The 18,022-nt window shown below is 44.5% G+C and overlaps 4 protein-coding genes across 4 annotated transcripts; 2 read left to right on the top strand and 2 right to left on the bottom strand.

The window, feature by feature from the left end:
- Positions 1 to 16: 16 nt before the first annotated feature.
- LOC6588147 (tRNA-specific adenosine deaminase 2) lies at positions 17 to 712 on the top strand. The gene has a single exon (XM_002012864.2). It carries the CDS (start codon positions 47 to 49, stop codon positions 527 to 529), a length of 483 nt encoding a protein of 160 aa, XP_002012900.1. The 5' UTR covers positions 17 to 46; the 3' UTR covers positions 530 to 712.
- A 333-nt stretch (positions 713 to 1,045) lies between these two features.
- On the bottom strand, positions 1,046 to 3,388 carry LOC6588255. Its single transcript, XM_002012863.2, has 9 exons — positions 3,327 to 3,388; positions 3,223 to 3,266; positions 2,883 to 3,159; positions 2,644 to 2,826; positions 2,424 to 2,584; positions 2,113 to 2,369; positions 1,682 to 2,054; positions 1,419 to 1,621; positions 1,046 to 1,352 (listed from the first exon to the last, which is right to left on the bottom strand). The coding sequence occupies exons 1-9, from the start codon at positions 3,352 to 3,354 to the stop codon at positions 1,223 to 1,225; spliced, it is 1,656 nt and encodes a 551-aa protein (XP_002012899.2). The 5' UTR covers positions 3,355 to 3,388; the 3' UTR covers positions 1,046 to 1,222.
- A 1,011-nt stretch (positions 3,389 to 4,399) lies between these two features.
- On the top strand, positions 4,400 to 18,013 carry LOC6587749 (leishmanolysin-like peptidase). The gene is made up of 10 exons (XM_002012862.2): positions 4,400 to 4,486; positions 4,562 to 5,338; positions 12,557 to 12,708; positions 15,157 to 15,187; positions 15,271 to 15,353; positions 15,437 to 15,548; positions 15,623 to 16,008; positions 16,073 to 16,486; positions 16,559 to 16,851; positions 16,907 to 18,013. Exons 2-10 carry the CDS (start codon positions 5,216 to 5,218, stop codon positions 17,365 to 17,367), a joined length of 2,055 nt encoding a protein of 684 aa, XP_002012898.1. The 5' UTR covers positions 4,400 to 4,486; positions 4,562 to 5,215; the 3' UTR covers positions 17,368 to 18,013.
- On the bottom strand, positions 9,967 to 10,725 carry LOC113564961. The gene is made up of 4 exons (XM_026984773.1): positions 10,647 to 10,725; positions 10,450 to 10,596; positions 10,216 to 10,392; positions 9,967 to 10,162 (listed from the first exon to the last, which is right to left on the bottom strand). The coding sequence occupies exons 1-4, from the start codon at positions 10,701 to 10,703 to the stop codon at positions 10,004 to 10,006; spliced, it is 540 nt and encodes a 179-aa protein (XP_026840574.1). The 5' UTR covers positions 10,704 to 10,725; the 3' UTR covers positions 9,967 to 10,003.
- Positions 18,014 to 18,022: the final 9 nt, after the last annotated feature.

The following is an 18,022-nucleotide window of genomic DNA, read 5'->3' as shown; positions in this document are numbered from 1 at the left end:
GTTGATTTTTTTTCCCCCAATTTCCTTGAAGATTTTTCCATGCCAAATGGCCGCTTTTATGGAGGAAGCGTTGATGGAAGCGCGACGAGCCCGTGACGCAGGTGAGGTGCCCGTTGGCTGTGTCTTTGTGCATGAGGACAAAGTCGTCGCACGTGGCGCCAACGAAGTGAACGTATCCCGGAACGCTACCCGTCATGCCGAGTTCATTTGCATCGATGCCATCTTGGCCTACTGTCGGGAGAAGAATCTGCCAGCACGCCAAATGTTCAGCGAGATCATCGTGGTGGTCACCGTGGAGCCGTGCATCATGTGCTCTGCGGCCCTGCACACATTGGGCGTCCAGGAGATTATTTTTGGTTGCGAAAACGATCGTTTCGGCGGGAAGACGGTAGTGAATGTCGGCGCTGTGGTGGGCAAAAAAATCAAAATCACTGGAGGCGTGCGCGGCGACGAGGCCATGGCGCTGCTGAAGGAGTTCTACAAGGGCGACAATCCGGCGGCGCCGACAGTGGCCAAAAAGAAGAATTAACATTACTACACCTTAGAACCTGTCCCTAAAAATTTCACTCGAAGTAATGTTTATTATAAACTTTAAGCATAGTCTAAGACATATGTATATGGCGTTGTGAACATATGCTTAAACATAAATACAATTACAAGGAAGCTACAGCATGGACATGTGTGTAGTGATGGCTGTGCCTGTACAACAATAGGAAGACAACTCAAAAAAATATTTTTGTATTTAAAAGATTTAACGAGAATGTAAATGCAAGGGCTTGGCCAAATCATGGGCGTTACCTACCCCAGAAATTTGTATTAACCTACTGTAGTTTTCCTATTAAAAGGAAAGGAAAACTTTTCAGGAAAAGTGAATGGAATTTTATTTAATCGGACGAAAAAAAAGTCCTTTGAAATGTTAGTCAATTTGTTAAGTTGGCGCCAAACAGCAGGCTATGTTCAGAATTAAAAGAAACTCATACTATCGATAATACTATCGGAGTTCACTAAATTGTGCGCTTAACAGCACTAAATTATAAGTTTATCACAAATGAGCAAATGTGAAAAAAATTTGAAAAACGGAGGTACAAAAAAACGAAAATGCAATTTTGACTAACAACTCCAAACGTGAAAACAGTATTTATTTATATATTTAATATTATTCAATATCAAGTGCTCTTTGTTGGTTGCGCTGTTGCTGCTGCGCTCCCTGCGTTTCCCCAACTTACGCGACTGTGGATCTAGATTGATGCTGCCGTTGATGTATGCAGCCACATCTATTGCAAACGTGGATGAGACCTTCAACGATAGCTGGGGGTTTCCCTTTGTTAAGAAGAAAGTCTACAAATTGCCGACTGCACATCGGAAATTGTTTAAAATCATATTAGGGCTAGAAAAAAGCGACAAATTTCAGTACTTACAGCTGCTGCGTTAGGTTTTCAACCTGCTGTTTCTCAGTGTTTTTGTCTACCTGATACTGGTCCCTTTCGACCGTGACGCGAGCATTTTCCTCCTCTGACACTTTTGTAAACTCCTCCAAGCGTCTGATTTCCTGCTTCTGGAGCGCCTGTTTTTCATAGGCATGGCTTAGCTGCTCCTCCATCAAGTCCAGCTTGAGGCGCATCTGCAACCAGAAATACATATATAAAAAGCATATTTTAAGGGCTATTCCTCGACAAAGGACCTTATTTATCTGTGTGTCCTTGTCGGCAGATTCCAAACAAAGTTTTTGATAAGCTCTTTGGCTGTCAGTTTCCTTCAGACGACAGGCATTGATTTCTTCGGTGCACCGGCATATCATCAAGTCGTCGCGTTTCGCTTGTGCCCTCATTTCGCCCACCAGCTGCTGGGACCCATATAGCTCTGACTTGACATGTTCCAGATCTATAAGCGCCTGCTGCATACTCTGAGTGCTCTCCTCTGATTCGTGGGGCTCGTGTTCCTCCTTCCATTCGGCCTCCAGATAAGCCATATGCTCCCTGCTCTCGACGAGCTCGATCCGTGTCCGGGCCAGCTCAGCAATCGACTCCGCCAATTGATGCTCCAGATCCAAATTGCTATTTAAAGATAGATAAGTTAGACACAGTTCATCTGGGATGTGGTCGCTTCACTCACAGAGACATTTTCTTGTTTGATTCAGCCATTATCGATTCAATGGTGTTGTCCTTATGCTTCAGCTGCCTTTCGTAATCGTCTCTTTGTGCCTCGCAGTCCCGCAGCAAATTCTGCAGCTTCTCCAACTTCGGGTGATATTTGTCCTGCTCCGCCTTCAACTTAACCTCGAAGTCCGCCTGGAGCCGATGCATCTTTTCGTTGTGAGTCTTTGTGATCTCTAAGATCCGAGCGTCCATAAACTCTTTATGTTTCCGCAGCTAAAAGGGAGAGGCCTGAGTCCTACAGTTTAAGCGTGTGCTATTCAGTCATACCAGAAGACTCTTTAGGTTGACTAGGAGCTCCTCTTTCTGTTGGGACGCCTGGAACTCGTCGTTGGCCAACCGGATGCGCTCCAGTTGATCGTAGAGCAACATGAAGCCCGAATCCACGGCAGCCTGGCAATGATCCTTAAGATCTTGCACACACTCTGTGGCTACAAAAGGAAAGACGCTGGTGTTGTTTAGGATGGGAATTTAATCCTCAGAAACTCACGCAAATTCAAGATCGGGTCTTTATTTTGGACAACCCACTTGCTGTCTTCGTCGGGCACAAGGGGCATACATTTGTACGTGCCAATCATCTCGGACTGTAGCGGATCTAATGACCCCAACGATTGTACAAGATCCGATTGATGGGATTCCAGCATCTGGATTCGCATGTGGGATTCGCCCTGGACTGCAAGAGATTCGAAAAAAGGACCCGAGGGAAATGAGATGAGGGGTTAAACCTACGTGTGTCGTCTTCCGTCGTTACGAGGCTCTGGGGCTGCTCAGCAGTGATGTTTAGGTCTATCGCTGGTCTCAGGATTTTGGATTGTGGCTTCTCTAAGTCTGTCTTAGGCTCGTGTTCAGACCCCTGGCAGGAGTCGGAGTCCATTACTGGAAATGAAGTTGAGGCAGTGCTGCCCTTGAACTTTCCTGGAACCCCACCTCTCGAATACCTCCCAAGCGACATTGACCTCCTGGATCGGGATGTAAGTGCCGGTGAGCTCGATTCATCACTCTCGACCTGGAGAATTTTACTTATTAGGTGCTCAGGCTCCCCGCCCACCCTTCTATCGAAGCAACTCACCCATAAATTATTTACCAATGAGCGAAGGTAGCTAGCCTTCGTGTCTGCAATGAATTGAAGAGGAGTATGTTGGGTTCATAAATGCTAGGGGACTGGTAACTCACGGCGAATGTTAATCGGGATTAGTGGCATATTGAATATTTAAAAAGTAATGCAATAAAAAAAAAAAAAAAAAAATCAATTTATAACAATAATAATTTTAAGTGTAGTTTGGAAATCAGAAAGTTTGTAAATGCTCAGTTCTACTGTTGAACTAATTGCTGTCACAGCTAATGCCGATGTTACTTGTACTGGGATCTGGTTTCAGATTAATTTATGGAAGTTGGAGCATGGATAAAGTGATCAACTCACCATGGAACGATATGTATCCAGCCAGTGCATGCGACGAGGCCAAGTACGTTTCAACGGCTTTAAACTCAAGAGTTTTATTTATTCAAGTTACTCCCATTGCCCAATTTCGAATGCAAACAAAAAATATCGATAAGCAGGAAATTTAGCGGGTATATATCGAAGATGGCAAGGTGTGCAAAAGGTGACTGATGAAATGTTTGTGATTTTTTTATTTTAGTAGGTGTACAAAAATAGTCTCTAAATTTTAAAGGTATCTAAGCTACCAAAAATATGCAGGAATCTAACTGATTAAGGAAAAATATTCTCTTTTAGCTTGTTGTAGTTACCATGTAAAAAAGGGGACATATCTTTTGAGCTCCTTGTTCAAGCCTTATTTTAAACACAATCCAGTAAAAGGAGTTTTTAAATTTAGCCAATATTGTAGAAAAATGATTGATTAATCGGGCAAAATTTATTTTTTGCGCTGAGTGTTTCTAGTTGGCCAGCAATATTCAACGGAATATCAAAATAGAGGAATATCGTGGCCTATCGCATAAAAGTATCGATAAATACCTATGCATCGCTAAGATACATAAAAATGAAGATTGGAGAAGTGAAAAATCAAAATATCATCTATTTACTCAGAAAAGTAGTTCCGTTGATGATGTATCCGCAAAAATAACACCATTTCGCAGGTACAATACATATCACCTAAAAATATCAGAACAAAATATATATCGATATATTGGCAGGTAAAAATTAGAATCTCTAACCCCCCCTTCTGTTTTCAACAAGCAAGCCCCAATACTAGCCCCAACTAGTCCAACGTCGGTGGTGGATAAAACCGCCGCGGTCGCGAAACCCAGAAAACAGAAGTAACGCCGAATACGTTTATAAAAATTTAGAATATCAATTGCGTTGATACAATGTTAAGGTAGAGACACAATATCCCTTATTGATATTTCGATTTATCAAAAATAACAACACCACCCAACCTCCCCTCGCACAGGACGCTCTATCGCTGTGGAGTTACCCCCCACCCGCGTCATTGTTTTTGTTTGTTGTGTGTTTAACGTTTTGATCAATGAAAACATTCGATTAAATGGACGCTGATTTGTAAATGTGTTGCTCGGATAAATAAGCCAGAGAAATAGGGACCGTGCAATGCATTCTGCCGCCGGGAAGTTCATGAGAATTTGACATTTATGTGGATGTTGTGGCTGCGCCAAGCCGCTTGCTGCAAAAGAAACTAAATCTAAGACTGCTGCAGCGGCGTGGGTCGAATTCGCGCGGGACACACCCACCCAAAAACAAAAGTAGTCCAAAGGCCGCACTCTTTCAGTGGTGTAGTTTATGCACACCCATACATACATGCGGTTGTACGTGTGAGTGTGTGTGTGTGGAAAGGAACCGGGGGCGGGCAGCAGAGGGACCGGTTTCGCAGAGCGCGATTTACGAGTAATTGACAAAGCAAACAAATACTCGTACAACAACGAATGCCGTCATAAGCGAACTACCAAATGGTCCAGTGAACGCGCACTCCAATAAGAAAGAGATTCACCATCCATCCTGTGGAGTGACTGCTTCGGCGAAAACGATGCAACAATCCTGTCCAGGAATCTATAATTAGCTATATTCAGAGTACGAGTCCCACGCCCTAAACATGGGCTTGCCTCCGCTGCAGACCCAACCGGGCACATTCCTTGTGGCCCTTGGCCTCTGCTGCTGGCTTCTGGCGACGGCCAACGCACACAACTGTCAGCACCAGCATCCCAAAGCCCATGAGGTAAGTGCCATCGATTGTGGGGGAGAGGTGGAGGAGGAATCGTGGTGTTGCCAGGAAACGAAAGAAAAGCAAACACACAAATAAAGGAAACTCCACGAAATGTCCCTTTTGTGGGAGCTTTGCAAAAACGCTACTTGTAACGAACAAAGGGTACATTCGGTTCATTTGGATGTTTGTTAAAGTCTTCTAGAAAGTGAGCGCATCATTATTTTCCCTTCCCGAACCAGAGCAACAAATCGAATTCTGTGAAGGCATAGAAGCTGAATGTTGTATTCGATTTTTCCAAATGGATACAAATAGGGGGAACAAATCTTTTCATTGTAATATTTGTTATTATGAGAGTAAGCAAGGACATCAAAACGAATATATTATTGTCGGAATACGCGGAATGCCGCATTTTGTCGATTTGACGAAAGCTCCTAATTGGTCTTGTTTACAAAGGAGGATTTTCCACGAATACATCTAATTAGTGTGTCATTAAAGTTCACTTAAATTAGGTTTCTCATGCAGCCAGCCAGCCAGCCACCCGAATGATTCTGGTTAAAAGCAAGAGCAATGGAAACCGCAGCTTATTGACTAATGCCACTGAATGGATAATTATATATGCGCACTTAAGATTCAGCAGAGTGCAGTGCAGTGCATGCAATGTGGTTACCAGAGGTTGGGTTGGGTCGGGTTCGTTGGATGGTTGCCTCACTGCCAGCACCTGTAGCTACTGTACCTACATATGTATGAGCGAGCGATCTGATCTAGTTATGGTCTTAATGTCAGACACTGGCCGCCAACTGGTTACAGCCAGGTCCCTATTGGTTTTTGGCTTTGGAAAAATAAAGAATCGAAAATATTTCACAAAATATCATAAAAGACTGATCATCAAGGTAATCCAATCTTTTTCAGTTCGAAAATCGATTTGCAAAGTAGGGTATTCAGAGCTTCATATGCCCCATCCGAAGCTAAGATTCCATTATTTTGTTTTTGCTGCTTTGGGGATTTTCTCATATTTCATTTCTTTCCAATCAACGGGATTTTAATTGGCATGTCGCCATAGACAAAGGTCGCCTTCAATTGTGCAATGGGGGAAATTTACATGACTAGTACTACAGTTCCAGTTCCAGTTCCAGTTCCACTTCCACTTGCTCTCCTCCCCGCCCTCGGAGTAAAAGTGACTTGAGAGAATTAATTCACGCTGCCTGTTTTTATCTAACGACGCTGTCGAGGTTGACCGGCGGGCAAATAACTTAATTATCTGTAACTTAAACTCTTATGAGTGCAAAATACACCGCCAGAGGCCGTCTCCCTTTCAACCCAGAGATTTCGCTCTCTCTCTCTCTCTCTCTCTCTTACACTTTGAGATCGATCCTGTCACGTGCCGTGGTTGTGGAGATTTAATAAATAAATATATGCTGGAGATATGTACATATATGTATGTTTGTACTTTGACCGTAAACCCCCAAAACCGCAAAGCTTTCGTTACTTTTATAAATGCTACATTGTACGGGGTATATACTCATATAGGAGGAGAACACGATTCTAATTAAGCTGGTATAAATTGAGTGGAAACAAGTACATAAATAAGCCCGTATTGTACGTACAATGTAAAATTTCCAAATTGAATCATTTGTCGACGTTGCAGTGACAGCGATGCTGTGGAACTGTTGAAAGACCGACCGGATGAGTGGATGAATGCGAATACAGATGCACTTCGCTCGGGCATTTGTTAATAAAAAGTATCATGAGAACTGCGAACTGAGTCATGCATCGACTTGCACGCAAATTCGAAGTTTGTCAATTGTACTTAAGCTCTCCGAAGGCGTTTCTACTTAAGCTTCCTTTCGCTCTTCGCTTGAATTTCGCTCTCCCAATTAACGCTTGAGGAAGCTTCAAGAAGTTCGGTTGGCTGCGTGGCAAAAGTTTCCTCTCCAATTAAATCCAATAATCTGTTGGAGTTTTTTTTTTGTTCGCAGAAAGGTCTATGCATGATTTGGTTTGCACTTCGGTTTTCATGTTTTTCTTAAAACTATATTCTGAAATTTAATCTAGTTGCGAGATTATGTTTCCTCGCATATAATCAATTTTGTTAAGTGTAGAGAAGCCCGCTTTCTGTAGCGCCAGAGGTAAATGGAGCGCTTTTTGTTCCGTTGTTCTGCTTGTCATTTTCAATAAACGACTCGTTATCCATTGTACAATAATAAGCGAATTATGAGCTTCTGTTATACAGTCGTTCAGCTGCAGCAACTCATGTATCCAGCACGTGGAATGGTGGGAGGAGTGGGGCCTAGAAAGTGAGAAATATGACGGGCACTTCAGCAGAACTTGTTGCTGTTGCTCAATCCAATTACTAACACCAGCAGCAACTGTTGGATAAGCAGGAGAAGAACTGAACAAAGGAGGGTCTAGCTGCAGGAAAAACCGTGGGGGGGTAGCCGTTATAAAAGCAGTAGAAACAGCCGTCGCCGGGCAAATCAGCATGCGAATGAATAGACTGTAGACTGCAGACTGTAGTTAGTAAAGCGTACTACAGACCGCTTCAGGGCCATTAAATGAAATGGTTTTGAAACGAACTTGGCGAACTGCCAACAAGCGAACAAGTGTCTTTTGCAGGAGAAGAGAAGTTTCATTGTACATACTCGTATTGTGACCACTACAGTACAACTTCCCTAAAGACGACTTACCCGAAACGAACTTTCATACCAGGATAGACATATTTTCCTCCTATTATTCTTTAATCAAATGTATAGAAACAAAAAACCTGTCCTAATTAAGACTAATTTTTACGATTCAATCATTATGTAAACATGTATGATGACGGGTCTTGCTTCAAGTATCTGACAATGTAATTTACATTTTATGTAAATTTTTATGTTTATTTACATAAAAGTTAACATGATATGCAAAATATACAAAGATAACAAAAAAATGAACAGATTATGTACTGGTACGAGGACTGCCCTTTAAGCATTCATGTTTTTTTGTTGAATCTGTGTTGGAAGCTCGACTGTACCCTGTACTACAACAGGAAACGTTATGATGGTCGAGGTCATTGGTATGGTATGGGATCCCTTGCACAAGCCAACGTAAGCCCCGCAATGGGCATCTGGTAGCAGGCCTTTGAAACCCCCCTTTTTCCCGCTCCATTCTCGGCGTGCCAATTGCTGGAATTTCAATTTGAACGGAACGCTCTCACGGGGCTCTGCGGCTACGTGCCTGAAAAGGCAACTATTCCACTTGTTTTGATGGAAAGGCAGACCACGCCAGAACGGAACCGATTAATAACAGTAAGCTGCGTAAATTGAATGAGATAGACGAACAGTGCTAATGGGCTTTAATCCGCGTGATCAGATAGTGCTTGGGGGGAGGTCGCCAGTGAATGCATTTAATGATTTCGATTAAGTAACACAGTGTCAGGCCCCAGTCGCGTCCCCCGCCGTACACTTCCAATGCGGTCAAGCTGTGAGGTAAGAAATAAATTGAGTAAAATGATAATCAGCAAACAGATGAGGCGGAGAGCGGTACGGACAGACACCAAAAGAGAGCATCGCAAAGTTGCACAGCCATAGAGCCGTTCAGCATGCAAAGTAGCCGTCGGCAAAAAAAAAAAAGAGCAGCTCAATATTACAACAAACAATTAACGGAAAACGGAGAGTCGGGAGAGCGGAACAGTGCGAGAATACCAGATAGTGAGATTGAGAGTGGCGTGCCAATGAAAGTGAAAGCACAAACAAAATGCTCAATGGAAAGCAACAACAACACACTGGCTTGAAAGCTTCAACGGCCCGTTCCATTGATCTGCCGAACTTGAGCCGAGCATTGAACGAACGCAGGTGACGGTGACAGTCGTCAAAAGCCGAAAAGGAAGAGAGAAAGAGTCAAAGAAATGCTGTCATGCACGGCCGACCGACAGACACACAGACAGACAGACAGAGACGTAAATAATTACTCAACCGCCGATCGATGATCGATTCCCGCTCCCAAATTAGCATGCGCAACTGGACAAACCGCGTTGGAGCTTCATAATCCCAAGGCACGGACTGGGCGGGGCTGGGCAGGCGTGGTGCGTGTCTTCGGGTTTTTTGCTATTTATGCTTACCAGTTTTTGTGCAGCTTATTTGTTTGGCTTTAAAAGTAAATACGGGAGGTAATCAAGCAGGCGCAGGCGCAGGCGCAGCCAACTGTGGCTTTAGCGGTACATTTCTCTTTTCTTTATTTGCTTTGATACACTTTTTATGCATATACCCTGGCCAAGGGTATGCCAGGTCTTAGGAGCCGAAACAGAGCCGAAAATAACATCAAACTAAGAAAAGTCCAAGACTATACATTGATTCATAGATCACATGACTGTGGCTTTGCGAAACTTTCCGATGAATCAGCAAGGGTATTGTAAGCTTCGGTTCGCCGATAATTTGCTATAATTTTTGCCTTAAACGTGAGTCGCATTTCCAAAGCTGGACACGCTCGAATGTGGCCCACAAACCGAGAAAATTTGTTAGATATTCCAATCTTTCTGCTTTGAATGCAAGCCAGTTGGCCATTACGTCTTATCGGAGATTGAATAAGCGTACAGTATGTAGGTGCACACTGCGATAGTTAGAAAGTGTGTCCGAAAGGGTGCCAGAGTGAATCAGTCATTCTTTGAGCCTCAAGAGCATGGTATTAAGTAAATACAAATCACTTATAGTATAGAACTGATCCATTAATTTCCAAAGCACGCACATTGCCCGAATACCAAGTTGTTTGTAGTCCATATTGGCCAAATTCTACGGGAAGTTTCTCGAGTATCATCGTTTCATTCGGAGTCCAATGCATCAGAGTCAGTTCAGTGCCAGCCTTGAAAAAAGTTCCATCGAAAGTGTTCATGATAGACCAAGCGATAGACTCACCAAATACGGACAGCTGTGATTTACATTCGTAAACTGCTTTAATGTTGAGTAAATTATATTGGGAATAAACAGTTTTCGGCGGTTCCTGAAGAACATGCAAGCATCCACCTTCATATCGTACAGAAACGGATGCCAGCCTCCGCTTTCGCGTTTCACCAATCGGAAATGGATTTGTAACTGAAAAAATAGACACACTGTATGCAGTTTATGGTGTCTTTTTTGATCACTAGTTACTTCTGTAATGGTTCTGTTCAAATATGCCACAATATTCAACATGTTGCGCTTCCGATCGATGGCCTTGATGGCACACTCTTTGATCCAGCCCAGCTGGGGGCTAAGAATCTCGCAGGCCAGCGAATTGAACTTGTAGGAGCCCTCAACCTAAGGAATACTAGATTAGAGATTCCGAGTCAGAAGAGAGCCACACTCACATGGAAATAGGCTAGGCTTCCCAGGAATATTGCAGAAAAATAAACCACTCTCGTCATCCTCTCGATTTGTACTGGAATATTTCATTAGATTATACAAAACTTTATTAGTGTTCTGTTGATGTAGTTTTAATTATTTAAAATTGAAATTAAATGTGCATTTATAAATCATTTGTCGATTTTAATGATTGTTGTACAAGCGAATCGATTAATGAAATGCATTCACTCGCATCCATCGAGGAATGCCATTGGGTTGCATTCACCGCCGTCTCTCTCTCTCTCTACCTCTCGCTAATGGCTGTCCAAAACGGTATTGTGCGTCATAATCTTTCACCTGCCAAACGTTTCGCAGATGATTTGTAATTTGTGTGGTTTTTCAAATGCCTATTGAATGCATTCAACCGCAGAGATGTCGAGTTATTGGAGGGGCTACGGGGGCAGGGCAAGTGAAGTTTTGATCGTCACGATTGAAGCCGGCTCTTTGAAGGCTTACGCTTTGCCCATCTTTATCTCAGAGACAGATGATACTTTTGAGGACGGGGGTTGCCTGGAGACGGGGGTTTTTGAGCGATGATATAGCAGATTGTGAGTGCACGTGACAAGTGGCCCTTGAAAGCTTACTCATAATGATGACTAACCCCAAGATCACCTGCGACCTGCGAAGGAGGGAGCTTCAATCAGTGCTCCCTTCAGCACTTCAATCATTCCCACCTTCAGCACTACCATCTTCCCCCCTTCGCACTCCAGTCCTCCCCCCTTTCGCACTCGCAATCAGCCCCTGTTTGTTCAGCTCATTTCAAGGCCAAACTCTTTTGTCAGTCTTTTAGATAAATATCGCCATTTGCCATAGCTACTACCATACCATTACCTATTACCATTGTTGTTCTGCGACAAATAGGAGCTGGTTCTGGCACTGGCACTGGCTCTGGCGCAGGTGTCTCTTGGTGCCATTTAGCAGCACTCGGCAGCCCCGCACTTGGGAACACCTCACAAATCACTTCCCACGGCATCGTTTATGGCTTTTTATCAATTAAATCCCCAGCAGAATTGTCTGTCAATCCATTTTGTGTGCAAATTAGCTGTATTACTTTGTTCCTTTGTTGTCTGGCTTTTACTTTTACTTTCTGTATGTTCTTGATGGATGCGGCCCTAGGCCCCTCAGTCCATATAATTTTCACTTTAATGGACCCACCCAGGGTAATTGACGTGAAATTGAATAGCTTTCACGACCAGTCAAGACCGCCCCCGCCATTAGAGGGAGGCCCAGACGCCGCAACCTTAAATGAAAATATTTATAGCATGCCTCAGTCTTGACTGTGTGTGTGTGTGTGTGCATCTCGGAGATACTTGCCACGAATTTATGCCGTTGAGTGTCGCTGTCTGTCAAGAGATTATCATCGCCCCTGCCATGCATATTCAACGACGACGACATCTAATTTATTCCTAATAATTGGCACACATTGCACAATGACCGCAAAGCATATTTATTATTATTATTTTTTATTTTTGTGTTGGGCAAAAGACAAAACAATACCCCACTAATAAATGAGCAGAGAAAAAAAATACAATATAAGGGAAACAAGCAACACCAATCATTGACATTTTGGCTCTGCGATGTGCCAATCGTTCGACATTTTGGCGGGCAATTTAAAATTAATTTCCCTGCAATTTGCACAGACCAATTACTGCCTTTGCCTTTGCCTTTGGGTTTGGGTTTGGGTTTTTGGGTTTTGTGTGGCCTTTGTGTGACATGTCGTCATTTAAAATGTTAACAACAATATGAGAAAACTAGCAACAAAATTGAGCAGTTTTCGCTTTCGTTTAAGCACCGCTGAGTGATTTTCTCAGTCTTCCCTTTCAATCTCTCTCTCTCTCCATCTTTAGCTCATTATTTATATCTCTCGCTTTTATAGGTCGTCCATGGCGTGCGCATCCAACTGGCTGATAGCGATGATGACGACGCCGCCGGCAGCAGCGACGCAGCCGTGCATAGCGTGCGCCGGCGCAGCGTCACCGCCGAGCAGCCGCTGCGCATTCTGCTCGTCTATGATGACTCCGTTTACAGGTGAGTGCCAGCCACCAGGCACCAGACACCAGCCACCAGCCATAGCTCTAAAAAGTCCAGTCTCCAGACTTAAGGGCAACGAATTTTGTATACTCTTTTTATTGCTCGGGGACCTTGAAAGTCAATCGTTTTGTGGGGGAATCTGCTACACACTGAAAAAGATAGATAAATAATACATTTCTGTACAGAACTCATAGAAAATAGAACCAATCAATGCTCCTGAAGGATATACACCTAATTCCGTTTTTACACAGCTGATTGGTTCCAGAAAAAACCGTGTAAAACATCGTACATCATGCTAAATGAAATCAAATCGTGTACAAAATTTAAAATTTTGGTTTTTTTAACCGTGTTAAATCAAAAACGTATAAAAAAAAGACCGTGTAAGAACAGAATACAGCCAGGCTGCGTTTTTCACATTCACAAAAGTTTTTCGATTAACTTTTGAATACCCATAAATTGGGGCTCCCGTTTTCACATTCCGCAAGATTTAATCGTTTCCAAAACGAAAACATTTTCGTTGTCGAAATGCAACAAAACAACCTTAATTGCAAAAGGAAAAAAATAGATGACTTATTGATGCATTAACATAAACTTGACACCTATATCAGGTTAAATTTTTGTTAAACTTTTGCTTTCTTTATAAATAATTTTATTTTAACCCAACCTCATATTTGGCTCGGAAAAAATTGGCCAGGGCAACCACAATTTTAGTTTTGGTGCAAACAACAAAAAAAATATGTGAAAACTGGAGAACCTTAAAACGAAACAATCGAGAAATAAATCTTTCTATTAATTTTATTTTGTAGTTTTTTAATTTGGGAGGATTCCAACAACAACAAAACCCTTTTCGGCGAGTCTCGAGTCGATGAACCGCTTCAAGCACACTATGTGTATTTTGTTTTTGCATTCTCGGTCGCGAGCATCGGTCCCAGTCTACCAATGCTCCCTCCTCGCTTCTCGGGCATACTCTTTTCCACTCTTCGCATGTGCATCGAAGAATATATCTCGGGCTAAGGAGAGGAATAGTTGCAAAAGGAGCAAGGACGTGCCCTGCAGTAAGATCGCCAGAAATCCCCCTATTATTCCCCCGGCTTCCCCGGCTCCGCTAAAACGATCATACCCGCCTCTAAGCTAGGGTATGGAAATTGCCTTTAATTGCACTTTAATGGCAGGCAGCCAAGCAAACAGCAAAACAGTTTACAATCTGACTTGGCCGAATGTCAAGTTAAGGCCTCACAAAAAAAAAGAGGCAAAAACGTATCGTAGCCAAGAAAACAGCTCACTCTGTTAACTGTATCTGTATCTGTATCTGTATCTGTGCGTTGCTTTGGCCATGCACCGTTACCGAGCCGAGTCGAGTCGAGTCGAGTTGAGTAACACTTGAAGTCCAAATTGGTTTTTCAGTGCGGAGCAGCCGCAATTTGTCCAAATTAACGCAGCTAGGCGCGGTGGCGGCTCTCCTAAGGTTAGCCGTAGCCCCAGCCCCAGCAATTGTTCCACCACATCCCATCCAATTTACAGTAAAATCGAACGTCCCCTCGATTGGCCAGCGACAGCAGAGCGGACAAGGTCAGCAGGAAAACTTACTTGACTCGATTTGGCTTCGATATCAATCTCTCTATTAATAATATGGCACTTATGAACTGGCTGAAACAGGTGTAAACAGTGCGTTTCACAGGTATCAGGCAGCTAGCGGGGGGCAATAAGAGTGGGACAAATAAAAGTCAGAATTCAATTGAGAGATCATTTTTGTATTTATTCAAAAAAATCCTTAACTGGCTAGATTAGCTTATTTCTATCTTAAAAATTAACACAAAAAATATCAGCATTATACATGGAAAAAGAAGAGATCCTTTCCCAGGCCCTACAGATGTGCTCATCGAAGCTATAGTTAGCCAAAGGGTGCCTGGTTCCTTAGGCTCCTGGCAGGCGTACTAGTACAGGCCAGGGCAATCGATGTAACCCACTAGAAGATCATAGATAAAGATCTGAGCCGATCCTCCAGAGACAAGGGATGCACAAGGCGACATCTGCCCTCATAAGACGTCAACGGAGTGGAACAGGCCAAAGGCTGGAGTGCAAATTTCAGAAGCTTCCTTTGCAGTCTCTCGATGCGTGCAATTTAAACGACCCCAATGTTAGCCCAAATAAAGCCAGAATCCATGAAATCTACCAATACCAATTACCCAATTTATTTGGTAACATTGCAGCAAATAGAAGACACGTTGTCAGGGATACATATATAAATTGTCCCCCATTTATACGCTGGACTTGTTCTTCCAAATTCTAACCTCCCAACGGGCTCCAATCAATTATGAAACAAGCTGCTGTTGCTGCTGGGACTCAGGGGTGGTTGTCCACCCGTTTGTTTTTCCGAAAACTGAAAACTAATCAACCCGAAATCCTCTTATATTTCCATGCCTACGCCGTGTCGCCCCCTTTCAGGCTGGAGGAGGAGAAGTTTAATTTGATAAACGTAAGTGGTGGAAATTTGCTGATTCTCAAAGGTGTATATGTATCTGTTTTGACATTTAATAATGCACCCCTCTGACCTTTCAGGACACTGTGCTGCCGGAGGCCGTGCAGTTCTGGGAACAGGCCCTGATGGTCCGAGAGACCAAGGGCATTATACGATTGAATAGGTAAGGTTCGGGGACAAAGCCAGTGCACTGGCCAATTATAAAATAACCATGAATTGACATCTGTTTCTGCTTTTGTTCGGCAGGAAATGCGACAGCACACAGGTCTACGTGAAGAACGGCCACACCCACTGCATTGACCAGTGCAAGGCGACGACAATGTGCGGCGAGGTGCAGGTGCCCAACGAGCATTTGGATGTGGGTTTACCCTTTCACCTTCCCCCCAATTTCCCATGAATCCCTTACTCATATGCGAATGGATTGTGTTTCAGGTCTGTCGCGTATGCAATGCCACTGGCCAGAATTGCCGGATAGACAGCAATACCCAGCCGGGAGACGGCATCCAGAATGCGGACTTTGTGTTCTATGTTTCGGCACGGCAGACCCAGCGCTGCTTCAAGGGATTAACAGTGGCCTATGCGGCCCACTGTCAGCAGGAGGCGGCCCTGGACCGTCCCATAGCCGGGCACGCCAATCTCTGTCCGGAGAGCATCAGCACCAAGCCGCAGGAGCTGCAGACGCTCATATCCACAGTCAAGCACGAGATCCTGCATGCCCTGGGCTTCTCCGTTAGTCTGTACGCCTTCTTCAGGGATGACGAAGGACGACCGCGCACGCCGCGCAAATCGGAAACAGGCAAGCCGTTCCTGAACGAAAAGTAAGCAAAGATATAGGGGAAAACAGGAGCCTACACACTAGCACCCATGTAAATCTCCTTTCAGATTGCAGATCCATCAGTGGAGCAACGAGACCATACGCAAGGTGGTGCGCGAGAACTGGTCTGTGCGTGGTGGCCATGTCAATAAGGAGGTCGATATGATGGTGACGCCTCGCGTGGTGGCCGAGGCGCGTGCCCACTTCGACTGCGACAAACTCGAGGGGGCTGAGCTAGAGGATCAGGGCGGCGAGGGCACCGCCCTGACTCACTGGGAGAAGCGCATACTCGAGAACGAGGCCATGACTGGCACGCACACACAGTCGCCGGTCTTCTCACGCATCACCCTCGCCCTGATGGAGGATTCCGGCTGGTATCGGGCCAACTACTCGATGGCCACTCCCCTCAGCTGGGGCAAGGGTCTTGGCTGCTCCTTTGCCATGCGCAGCTGCAAGGATTGGATACAAATGAATCATGCCAGGTGCGATATAGAGTCTGCTCTTCCACACGGATAGCCATATACTTACTGTTCTGCCTGTTTTGATCTCCACAGAGGCCGCTCCATACATCCGTTCTGCTCGAAGGTCAAGCAGGATCCGCTGCAGACCGAATGCACCGACGATCGCAACTCGGTGGCGCTGTGCAATCTCATCCGGCACGACTACGAGCTGCCCAAAAGCTATCAGAACTTCGACAGCCTCCAAAATGTGAAAAGCGGCGAGGAGGGCTTCTACGGCGGCTCCGTTTCGCTGGCCGACCACTGTCCCTACATACAGGAGTTCACCTGGCGCAGCAAGAACATCATAGTGCGTGGTTCCCACTGCCGCTTCGTGGAGAATAATCCGAGTAACTACAAGACTTCTATTTGATTCTGCTCTTTGCTAAAGCAACTCCCTTGCAGAGCCGGAGAAGAACTTTGCCTTGGAGAGCTACGGCCATGGCTCGAAGTGCTTTGATCACAGCGAGGCCATGTGGGAGGAGCGCTCCTGCCATCAGACCCGCGAATGGCAGCACTGGGGCAGCGGCTGCTACAAGTACACCTGTTTCGACGGTCGTCTGCACATCCTGGTGGGCAACTACACCTACAAGTGCTCGTTCCCCGGCCAGAAGCTCTCCATCCGCATTGCCGCCAATGGCTGGCTGCACAAGGGTGCGATCATGTGTCCGCCCTGTCATGAGCTGTGCGGCTCCCACTTTGCCGCCCAGGGGAAACAGTGCCGGCCCGGTGAGGAGGCCGATCCACTCAACAAATACCCGCGCGACAATCTTGCCTGTGGCGCGGAGAGCAGACAACAACGTTCCGTGGCCATAATCAGTGCTGCACTCTTGCTGGCGGCGGCTCTGCGGCTGGGGCATAGTTAGGCCAACAGTCGCTGATCCACTTGAAAGCAGTTTTATTGCGTTGCTCTACGTGTATTTAGTGAAATTTGTACATTTTAGCTGTATCATAAGCTCAATTCGTCTAACTATAAGTCCCTCTGTAAACGTAATTCCCATACCCATGCCTCCCCTATCTAGCTATACTTATACTTATAATTGTAAATGTATTTTGTCCATCCCTACATGTGATCTTTGTTAAGTGTGTCCGTGAGAGATCGAATCACAGCAAACGAGGAGGACATTCACGGGCAGCTCTAAGTTCTAAACATTCCAAAGTCCGATGCAACTTTATTTGATGTTCGGGAGTCCCAGACCCGGCTCTGTGTTGTTATTTTGTTTCGCATCGCCCAAAAAAATACCTTGTTATTTATTATAATTGTTTAATTCTCGCTTTTCGAAATTCGTTGATTTGATTTTCATGTGATCTACATATTTACTCGATGATTAGTTTCTCGTCTAAGTTTAAAGTGTTTCAGCTGCCTATCGAGCATTTAACGAATGTATGTATGTGAACTCTGCCCTCAAATTGTAATATGTATTCTGTACTCTGTACTCTGTAGTGGGGATAGACTAGTGTGAGAATTGTGAATAAACCAAGAGACCATACCATGGCTTTGTATTGAAAGAAGTTAGGCTG

This window comes from Drosophila persimilis, unplaced genomic scaffold (genome assembly GCF_003286085.1).
Source record: "Drosophila persimilis strain 14011-0111.01,24,50 unplaced genomic scaffold, DperRS2 tig00000000-arrow-pilon, whole genome shotgun sequence".
NCBI classification, from domain to species: Eukaryota; Metazoa; Arthropoda; class Insecta; order Diptera; family Drosophilidae; genus Drosophila; species Drosophila persimilis.
Note: the sequence above shows the minus strand (reverse complement) of the source record. Positions and strands in the feature narration are given on the sequence as shown.

Bases quoted from the DNA above. Each gene is read 5' to 3' on its own strand.
- LOC6588147 (XM_002012864.2), top strand. From the start codon at position 47: ATGGCCGCTTTTATGGAGGAAGCGTTGATGGAAGCGCGACGAGCCCGT.
- LOC6588255 (XM_002012863.2), bottom strand. From the start codon at position 3,354: ATGCCACTAATCCCGATTAACATTCGCC. The intron at 3,267-3,326 runs GTGAGTTACCAG...AATTCATTGCAG, and splicing joins AATCCCGATTAACATTCGCC to ACACGAAGGCTAGCTACCTT. The intron at 2,370-2,423 runs GTATGACTGAAT...TCTCCCTTTTAG, and splicing joins TCAACCTAAAGAGTCTTCTG to CTGCGGAAACATAAAGAGTT.
- LOC113564961 (XM_026984773.1), bottom strand. From the start codon at position 10,703: ATGACGAGAGTGGTTTATTTTTCTGCAATATTCCTGGGAAGCCTAGCC. The intron at 10,597-10,646 runs GTGAGTGTGGCT...AGTATTCCTTAG, and splicing joins GAAGCCTAGCCTATTTCCAT to GTTGAGGGCTCCTACAAGTT. The intron at 10,393-10,449 runs GTAACTAGTGAT...CTATTTTTTCAG, and splicing joins TGAACAGAACCATTACAGAA to TTACAAATCCATTTCCGATT.
- LOC6587749 (XM_002012862.2), top strand. From the start codon at position 5,216: ATGGGCTTGCCTCCGCTGCAGACCCAACCGGGCACATTCCTTGTGGCC. The intron at 15,188-15,270 runs GTAAGTGGTGGA...CTGACCTTTCAG, and splicing joins AGAAGTTTAATTTGATAAAC to GACACTGTGCTGCCGGAGGC. The intron at 16,487-16,558 runs GTGCGATATAGA...TGATCTCCACAG, and splicing joins ATACAAATGAATCATGCCAG to AGGCCGCTCCATACATCCGT.